This window comes from Stegastes partitus, unplaced genomic scaffold (assembly GCF_000690725.1).
Source record: "Stegastes partitus isolate 25-593 unplaced genomic scaffold, Stegastes_partitus-1.0.2 Scaffold374, whole genome shotgun sequence".
Lineage (NCBI taxonomy): Eukaryota > Metazoa > Chordata > Actinopteri > Pomacentridae > Stegastes > Stegastes partitus.
The window spans coordinates 476,244-486,652 of record NW_007578105.1 but is presented as its reverse complement, the minus strand read 5'-3'; the positions used below and the strand labels follow the sequence as shown (position 1 = coordinate 486,652).

General features: G+C 39.8%; 1 protein-coding gene across 1 annotated transcript; it reads left to right on the top strand.

Annotated features, from left to right (window-relative positions):
• Nucleotides 1-4: 4 nt before the first annotated feature.
• Nucleotides 5-9,239, top strand: LOC103359472 (bifunctional purine biosynthesis protein PURH-like; the record flags this gene model as incomplete). Its single annotated transcript, XM_008284832.1, has 14 exons — nt 5-42; nt 185-328; nt 1,475-1,563; nt 1,842-1,993; nt 4,277-4,433; nt 5,123-5,248; nt 5,350-5,457; nt 5,577-5,662; nt 5,743-5,832; nt 6,530-6,655; nt 6,759-6,851; nt 6,940-7,122; nt 8,566-8,721; nt 8,897-9,239. Coding segments are annotated over 14 exons (1,668 nt in total), but the record flags the coding sequence as incomplete, so codon positions are not given.
• Nucleotides 9,240-10,409: the final 1,170 nt, after the last annotated feature.

Sequence of the window (10,409 nt, the reverse complement as noted above, 5' to 3'; positions counted from 1 at the left end):
TGGGACAGCCAAAGCCCTGCGTGAAGCTGGACTGGCAGTCAGGTGGGTGTTAAAGCAGCCTTTGGAGTTAAAGATTGAATCAAGTGCAGATGTTTTTTTTTTTTTTTTTTGGTTTGTCCACATTCACTTACATGCAGTAGAAACCTGTAGGAGGCCTTTTCCTCAAGTGTGTGCTGTGTCTCAGGGATGTGTCTGAGCTGACCGGACACCCAGAGATGCTGGGAGGCAGAGTAAAGACTCTGCATCCTGCTGTCCACGGAGGCATCCTGGCCAGGAAAACACCCACCGACTCTGCAGACATGGAGAAACTGGGCTACAGCCTGGTCAGGTGAGCAGAAGACAAAACATTACAAACAATTATTTATTTTTTCATCAGGTGGATATTTATGTGCATTTGCAACAACGAAGGTAAAATTGAATTAGAAGTAATTGTTACAAAGTGCAAAGCGTGTGCCGTGACTTGTGGTTATCAAACAGATCACAAGGTAACATGCTTGTAGATTGTAGGCCTTTTGCATGGATAAGAAATCACATGGAGTTGATTTAGCAGCTGGATAATTGGGAAACTGCTGCTCCATCAAGCTCAACTTGTGATTCTCATTTGTTTGGGAGAAGAAGAATCTGATGAAATCACGTTTCACAGTGTTGTCTCTGTTAAATTAAACCCCACACTAGAGTCAGGTCTGATGGCTACAACTTCAAATACTGACTGCTTAACGCACATTTAAATGAAAAGTCAATAGTTTCTGGGTTTCATTGATATTTTGGGAGGAAAAAGAGGAATTTGAATGGATCGTGTGAGGACAAAGAACTTCAGACTGTAGACCAGCTGATTCATTTTTTAAAAAACTTTGCTCGCAGGTTTTATTTGCATAACAAGCAACAACAATGGTCTCTTCAGGAGTGTTACTTTTTTTTTTTTTTTTTTTTTACCAGCAATATCTGAAAAATGAGCAAATACATTATGCTCTGCAGATGCAGCACAGCTGATGGGACGTCGCACTATGAAGCTCGTTTCCATGGCATAAATAACTGAGCAGTTTGTGTACATTTGAGCACATGGATCCTTGGGACACCCATGTTCCTTGTAACTTTCTTGAAGTCTCTCACACCTAACCTTGTCTACAACTGAAATTTCCCCGTTTTGTCTCGTGTAAAGATGTGTAGTAAGGTTAAAAATGGCACAAATGTACAAATGGCATTGACATGCCTTCAGAGTTGGAATGAGTCTGTGATTGTCCTCGAGGCTTTTTCTAGATCTGCACTGTTGTCAGGGGCTGCATACTTACTTAAAAGGTGGAGCTTTTTGAATCTGGGCTCAAGTTTCTACAATTCATTATCATTCTTGCACACTAGTGTTGCTTCTTTGATGATAGAAATAACTTTGTGTGGTATTTTCACTCATACTCAGTTATAGTTGCAACTGTGGAGATGAAAAATAATCTAACAATCTAATGTCTTTGCTGTTTTCAAGAGTGGTGGTTTGCAACCTCTACCCATTTGTAAAGACCGTCTCGAACCCAAATGTTTCAGTGGAGGACGCTGTAGAGCAGATTGACATCGGTAAGTTGAGCCGATGATGCAGCATTAACAGCATGCAGAGTAGCTTTAGAATATAAAAACAATAAAGCCATCAAGTCCCTGGTTTAGTTCCTGGTTGGCCCAGACCTTTACTGCATGTCATTCCCCTGCTCACTGTCTCAAAAATCTCAACCCCAAATTTTTAAAAATGCTCAACTAATGCATTCCACTTGCATCAAAAAAAATCAAGCGTCTTCTCCACTTCAATAATATTCAAATCTCTGTGGTTATTTATTAAAATTTTTTGTGTGTATTTTCAGGTGGTGTGACTCTGCTGAGAGCAGCAGCTAAGAACCACGCTCGGGTCACCATCGTGTGCGATCCTGCTGACTATTCGCTTGTTTCCAAGGAGATGGAGACTTCAGACGACAAAGATACGACCGTGGAAACACGCAGGACTCTGGCCCTCAAAGTAAGTTTGCTTCCTCGCCAACCTGCAAGTGTGTGACTTGAATTTGTACAAGACAAAGTTTGTGGTTTGTAAACACTGGAGTGCAAGAAAAGAACTTCTTTTTTTTTTTTTTTTTTAATTCTCCAAAATGCAACCCAAAGAACTGAAATGCAAAATCTTTTAAACGTCTGGAGGAAATTCCTTCAAATTTAGTGTTCACTTGGACTCACAAATGAACCGATTAGACTTTGGTGGTCAAATGTCAGTACGACCTCCCAAAACACATTTTTGGTCATAATTTTTTCATAACTCAAAAATTCTTATGCTCATCATGACAAAATTTCACACAAATGTCTAAAAGGATTAAATAATGCAGGGATCACATTTTTTGTCTCAAATCTCAATAGTTAAGAAATGATTGCCTGATTAATCGACATTCAAAACAATCGATAGTTTCAGCCCCAGTGATCACCATTATTCTCATTTCCTTCAACAAGCTGCTATATCCAAAACACAAGAAGGAACTTTACTGCAGGTCCATTGTCCCTCCTGCAGTCTGACTATATAAAACATCCATGACTTAACATTTCTACTCATGTGCAACTACTGTCTTTCTAACTTTTTCAAGTGCAGTAACACTTTTTTTTTTAAAACAGTTTTTCTCCACATAGCCCTTCAGGTGCAACAATTTTCATTATATAACACAGTTTTTTGTTTTTTTTTTCTTTCCTCCTTATAGCTCTTCCAGTGTAGCAACATTTTTAACACTGTTCTCATCCTGTAGCTCTTCCAGGTCAACAGTATCTCCAAACACTGTTTCCTCTTTGCAGTACTTCAAGTGCAACAAAATTGAAGTAACCCTGCTTTTCGCCTTTATAGCTCTTAAAGTGTGAAAACATCATGAAACTGTGTGTGGTCTAAAAAACTACCTTTCTGAAAACGCTTCATGCCTCCGTTTTAAGTATAGCAATAATAACAAATTTGATGAGACATAAAAGAAAGTACTGGAACAGATTTTTTTCCTCATTTCTTTTTTTTTTTTTTTTCCATTAAAACCTCAAGCTGAAAATCTAAAAAGTGCCATTTTAAAGTCAATCTTATCCGCTTCAAATATGAGATGTGTCAGAAAAGTTCCAGGACTGGTTTCACAAAAGATGTATTTCAAACCCAAGCTTGGAGTTTTCCCCTTCAGACGATCAACCAGAACTTCTACAAAGAGATTCTGCGGCATTTGCTTCATTCAGTGCACGACTTGCAGGACAAGTCGAGGCTGCTTCACCATGACAACGCGCCTGCTATTGGATGCCCTGAGCATCCCACAGTTCCTGGCTGAGAAGAACATCGCCGTGCTGGAGCAACCTCCTTACTCATCCCACCTGGCTCTATGATTCTTTTTCCTCTTCCCCAAGCTCAAGGGAGTCATCAAGGGGACCCGTTTTGAAGATGTTGACAACATTAAGAAGGCTGTGACCACAGAGCGGCAGAGGATCCTGGAAGAATCCTTCCAGGAGTGCATGGCGGTGTGGCTGAGAAGGCTGGGAAAGTGGATTAGACTCCAGGGGGATTACTTTGAAGGGGAAAACTTGTAGTTTGGATTTGAAATACATCTTTTGTGACTCACTACTGAAACTTTTCTGACACACCTCGTATCCCTTAACCACGCCCTTTACTGTTCAGACTTGTCGCACATCTCAGTTTTGAGAAAGTGTGAGCCATGAGCAGATGTCGATCTTAAAATGAAAGTTGCAAAATTTAACCAGATGATTCTTAAAAAACATTAGAGGTTTCTGGGGCTCAAGCCGGTTTAGATTTTTATTATTTCATTGATCAAGTGGCTTAACATGTTACTCAGTTTAGGTAATTCTTTATAAGAAGCTAACCCGGCTGTGCAAAGCGCTACACTGATCCCAGCTCCCTGAGGAAACACATGAAGTCACATTTGACAAAAGAGCGACAGTTATGGAAGAAGATGAAATCCATTGCAGTACTAATTCCAGGACTAATTTAGGGCTCATGATAAAAAGGAGATTTTGCTGGTCTGTCCACTTGCACTGGTGTTGTTTGTCTTGCACTGACCCTCACCTCAAAGCAAAGTCCACTGTGGACTTCCTATCACGAGTGTTGATTGTTTATTAGGTTATCGAGTTTAACACTTGACCACAGGTGCACTCTGACCTCATAGTGAGGCCAGACATGCCTCCATCCTGATATGCTCTGTTGCTCTGCTTTGAGGGTGATGCCTTCATAGATAATACAACAGATGATGTGTTTGTGTCTTTTCCTTCCATTTTATCTCCTGTTCAGGCCTTCACTCACACAGCACAGTACGACGAGGCGATATCGGACTACTTTCGAGGCCAGTACAGCCGTGGTGTGTCTCAGCTGCCCCTGCGTTATGGCATGAACCCCCACCAGGCACCCGCACAACTCTACACTCTGCGACCAGCGCTCCCACTCAAAGGTGCGCTGCAAGGATTTTGACAGGGTAGTGTTGTCTCAAAATTGAACACGGCAAGTTGTGCGGTTACTGGAAATGATGGCAGCATTACCTGCAAAAATATGTGCAAGCTTTGTTGCAGTGTATCAATCCTGACTCATTAGACTGCTAAATTAACCTAATCAACACACTGATGGCTTCTACCTGACAATAGTTCGGGGGTCATTCCATCTCAAACCTTCTACATTTTTTTTTTTAAAACAATTTTTGCTTGACCATTTCTGATTTGCCTGAAAATGTTCTGAATGTTAACATTAAATACAGAAGAACACAACTGGAGACAGAGTAGCTCCATCTTCTTATGTCTAGTCTGGTGTCAGCTGGTGGCTGCAGCCTGATAAAAGAGCCTGTTTCCCAAAATGTCTCAATACATACAGGCCAGTTTTAATGCATTCAAATGATGATCCTATACCAACGAAGTTTAAATGGCAAATAAAACAACAGAGGTCTTTGAGTTAATATGATGCCTAAATAAAATGATGTGAGATAGAAGGTGCTTCATTGAGAAGAGAAAGATAAAGCAGTGACAGAAGGTAATTATTGTTTTTTTTTTTTTTTTTTTAAAGGGCTAATTTTCACAGCATTACAGAGAGCTGTAAATGATTCACCCTTAAAATGTATTTATTTTGATTTCTGCTTCGCTCTCCTCTTAGTGGTCAACGGTTCCCCCGGCTTTATCAATCTGTGTGATGCTCTGAACGCTTGGCAGCTGGTCAGAGAGCTTAAGAGCACTCTTGGCATGGCTGCTGCCACTTCCTTCAAACATGTCAGCCCTGCTGGTAAGACGAAGAGAAATTCAGATACACTCAACAGTATAAATGTGGACTTGGAGATTTGTGCTGTAAATCTGCAATGACTTTTAAAAATCTTTCTTCTTTAGGAGCTGCAGTTGGAGTTCCTCTGACTGAAGAGGAAGCCAAAGTGTGCATGGTGCATGACATGCTGAAGGATCTAACACCGCTGGCAACAGCCTATGCAAGGGCAAGAGGTAGAAAACACTGAATAATACACTAGACAACCTGAATTATTTTGTATCCTGATCTTTTTTTAAAAAATAGAAATTTGTTGTTAAATAGAATTAACTTCTGTCTTTCACTACATCTGCAGGTTCAGACAGAATGTCTTCTTTTGGAGATTTCATCGCTTTGTCCGATGTGTGTGACGTTCCCACTGCCAGGATCATATCAAGAGAGGTAAAGGGCAAATACGGAGGAAAGGAATGTTTTAGGTGATATTGTTTTGCTTAACTGTTACTCAACCTGATTGTTCTCAGGTATCGGATGGAATCATTGCTCCTGGTTACGATGAGGAGGCGCTGAAAATCCTCTCCAAAAAGAAGAACGGCAACTACTGCGTGCTTCAGGTAAGAGCAGTGTTGCCACACTTGACTGAAACGGAGCCTAGAACACACCCACGTGTCATTAAAAAAAAAAAACAAGACTTTCTTATACATTTTGAAAAAATAGTATGGCACATTCTCTACAAAGAGTTCTTGTCTCCAGCATATATTTGGATTAACTACACTGATTTAAACTGTGATGATTGGTAGGCAAGTTCTGCAGCTATAAGGAGCCTAAGGAGCGTTTTTAATTTATTTTTTGTGCAGGTTTCTGTACAACAGACATCAGAAATAATAGTGTCTATTTAAAAATATGTGTATCATGTTTGCAGCCTTTTTTTTCCTCACAGATTTTGGCAGTCTGATGCTAATGGTTTTATAATACCTTTGTAGGTCTAATCTCCCTCCATGTCTTTAGTGTTAACTTCTGGAATATGGCCTCATTTTTTGTTAATTGGAAGCTTTCCTTTATAATGCAGCAATAAACCTAAATCACAACTACCTAGACAAAACCCAGTTTTTCTTGCCCAGTTGAAGAAAAAGCAACAAGTTGACACTAAATGTGGCAACAGAGGTGAGAATTTTTTTTAAAAAAAAGTTTTTTTTATTAAAAAAAAACCAAAAAAAACAGCAAGGACTTTTGCATTTACCAAACATTAACTAAAACTAGAGTTCACGTCATGGTTTATTTGCTGTTTTTGACTGTACGTCTTCCTCCCAGATGGATCCAGACTACGAGCCTGATGACGCTGAGGTGAGAGTGTTGTTTGGTCTCTACCTCAAGCAAAAGAGGAACGGAGGGCTTATCGATAAGAAATTCTTCAGCAATGTCGTTTCTAAGGGCTCTGTGAGTTGCTGTTGTGTATTTACTAATTACTTGCACCTTTCATAATTGACACAGTCCGATCTGAATGACTAGTGTTAACCCTTTTCTTGTTTGTGTCCAAAAGCTCTCCGAGGAAGCCGTGCGTGACCTCACTGTGGCCACCATCGCTGTCAAGTACACTCAGTCCAACTCTGTGTGCTACGCTAAAGACGGACAGGTGAGAAGAGGTCGATTAAAAAGTGGACGAAGGAGTCTAGATGAGCCATAACTTTTCTGTAAGGTTTTCTCTCGTCTGTATTTTGCAGGTTATTGGTATCGGCGCCGGTCAGCAGTCTCGCATCCACTGCACACGACTGGCGGGTGACAAAGCTGATAACTGGTGGCTCAGACACCACCCTTGTGTCCTCAACATGAAGTTTCGCAGCGGTGTGAAGCGAGCGGAGATGGCCAACGCAATCGACCAGTATGTCAGCGACACCATTGGCGAGGTGAGGGAATAAAAACGGTCAACGTACAAAACTGCGTTAAAGCTTAAGTAGACGTTTGATTATAATTAGAGCTTCTAACTTACAGGTATGGGTTTTTTTGTTTGTTTGTTTGTTTTAGAGAATGAATATTCCATTCTGTTGACGTCTGTATGGGTTATTTTGCATTTGGCCAATAACACTGCCACCATGAATTGATTTGTTGTTGGCTATTAAATCAGTGATTAATTTAATAGTTGACAACAAATCAATTGTTAGTTCAGATAATGGCTCAGTCAGCTTGAATATATTTTAACAAAAAATGAAAATTCTCCGATTCCAGCTTCTAAAATCTAAACATTTTCTGATTCCTTTCCTCCTCCGTGACAGTAAACTGAATATCATTATCTGAGCATTCATCCCACTCTCACCCAACCGGTCGAGGCAGATGGCCGTCCCTCCCTGAGCCTGGTTCTGTCGGATGTTTTTTTTTTCCCCCGCGGGGGTTTTCGGTTCCTTCCCACTGTTGCGGACTGCTTGTGGACTGCTGAAGCTTATAGGGAATCCAAATGTTTTGGATTGTCAGGTGTTTCTGCCTTGTTAAGCGCTATGAGATGACTTGTTGTAAATATGCGCTACACAAATAAAATTGAATTGAATTTGAGGACGTAATATTAGGATTTTAGTAATGGTGATTGGCATTTTTCAACATTTCTTGACATTTTATAGACCAAAACAATGAACTGATTAGTCAAGAAAATAATATTGTAAAGAATCGTTAACCTAAGCCCTAGTGGCAACTCTTGCGTTTAAATATGCAAGTCTTGGGAAATGTATGCACGTGTCACACTGCATCTGAAATGCAAAAAAGCAAAAGAGAGAAATCTGCGGCTTTCATGCAGGTTGCAGCTACTAGATCATATTCTGTTGTCACAAAACATGAGATAAGTAATTTTCTGATAATGTGGATGCAATACTTTCTGTGGCACAAAAAAAATAGTATCTGTGTTTGTTTTAAATATAATACTTTAATTTTGCTGTGCACACGCAAAGTTTGAAAATTAAATCCATTTTTTTTTTTTAGAAGTAATGTTTTGCAGATACAGTGGAGAATTGATGAGTCACTTAGAGCCCAGAAAAAGATTTTTTGCAACACATTACACATACTGTGTTTTGTAGATTTTCAGCACAAAAACGTTAAATTCAGACCAGGAAATGTCCCATTGCATATTTATACTTGGGGAAACAAAACATAAAGATACAGAGAAATAAGAATCATATTTAGTAAATAAGTGTAATTTGTTGTATGTTTGTAGCTGAGGTCAGTGCCACACTACCTTGGCAATAACTGCGTGCCATTTCACTGAATATCTTTATGTCAGATGTTTAATTCCACATCTCGTAACAAAGCACACCAAGTTTAAGATCAATGAAAATCCTTGTATTGTGTCTGTTTTGTGCTGGCAGGGCCCAGACTTGGCAGTTTGGAAGTCGATGTATGAAGAGGTGCCCGAGCTGCTTTCAGGGACTGAGAAGAAGAACTGGATCAGCTCCATGCAGGCTGTGGCTGTCAGCTCTGACGCCTTCTTCCCCTTCAGAGATAACATAGATCGTGCCAAACGGGTAAATATCCCAAACCTCACTCGAAGCACGTGTCCATGTACTTCTCACAATAAATTGCACGGGAATGCAGGTGTAACCTTTTGGCATGCAGGAGAGCCCCCACATCACATTTTGTCAATTCTGACTCTTTCTAACCATCTTTACTCACTTTTCCTCCCTCTCTGTGTGTCTGTAGAGCGGTGTTGAGTACATTGCAGCTCCGGCGGGTTCTGCTGCTGACGAGGTTGTGATTAACGCCTGCAATGAGCAGGGCATCACTCTGGTGCACACCAACCTGCGGCTCTTCCACCACTAAGATCATCTCACTCACTGCTATGCATCATTAGAGGGAAAAGAATTCTAACATTCCTGATACTTTAGCATTCCTGCCCTCATCACACTTAAGTGTAGATATCACAAAGGCACTATTTTGTAACGCACGAATTGCATTCCTAACTTGTGGTACTAACATTAGAAAGTGATACTGTTACTGTTGATGCAAATTCTGGGTCAAATAAATGGTTAACGATGGTTCATAAGTAATTTGTCTGTTTTTTTTTTTTTTACTGTACTGTATGTTTGGCTCTGAATGCAGAAGTGTTGGTCAATTTGTTTACTGCTTTAATTTATACTGCACTGTCTCACCAACTACTTGGGATTACTCTGAAAATGTGTAGTTATTTCTGGTCCCCAGAAGCAGTTTTCTCTATCACCACCATGACTTGAAAAAGTAATGTTTTAAAACACTTTAATGAAATCCAGTACGTCATACACTTTTAGATGTCTTGCCACCTGATGTTGCATAATCACTGAGGAACAATTTCAGTCACTTTTTGATCCTCTAACTTCCCAGCCAGAACAACCATCAGCTCAATTACTATTGGGAGTATATGAGAGTCCTTAACCACAACAGAAGGCTTTGGCATGTTGCCAGCTAAACCCCCACAATGCTTTCTGTCTGCTAGCACAAACTGTCCATAATCTGAGTGACCACTTGTTGAGGTTTTCACAGGATTACAGCAATAAACTGCACTTTTCCATCTCGGAATAGTAAAAGGCTCTACCTGGTGGTGCATCCAGGTTCTACAGCTAATCCACAGTATATTTGACATGCATGTCCTTCATCTTCTGTCATATCAGTTAAAATGATAATTTTATAATTTTAGGGCGACTGTGGCTCAGGTGGCGGAGTGGGTTCAGTGTCCTTGGGCAAGACACTGAACCCAAAAGTTGTTCCCAATGGCAGGCAGGCAGACACCTTGCATGGCAATGTGTCACCATTGGTGTATGAATGAGTGGATGAATGAGAAAACATTGAAAAGCGCTATAGAAGTGCAGACCACTTACATTTATTGTAATTTAACTATTATAAATTAATACAATATTATTGTTTTTTTTTTTTTTAAATGATTTAATTTCAAACAATCACAAGATTGCTTTTTAAACATTATCAATTTTAAATTAAGGAAACTGAATTGTAGCTGCCCCCTAAAATTTCTACTTATCTGCTTTAAAATGCTTTCTCGTCTGTTTTGTCTTAATTAATTAATTTAGTTGACTAAGTCAAAGTTGTGTTTTTATTTCAGCAAACAGTCAAAAGATGGGGAACAACATGAAGCAAAGATATCCAGCAAGAGTTGAGAGATGGATGTTGAAGTTTATAACTTGCTAAAAAAGGTATATAATGCAAAACTGGACAACAACTCCAA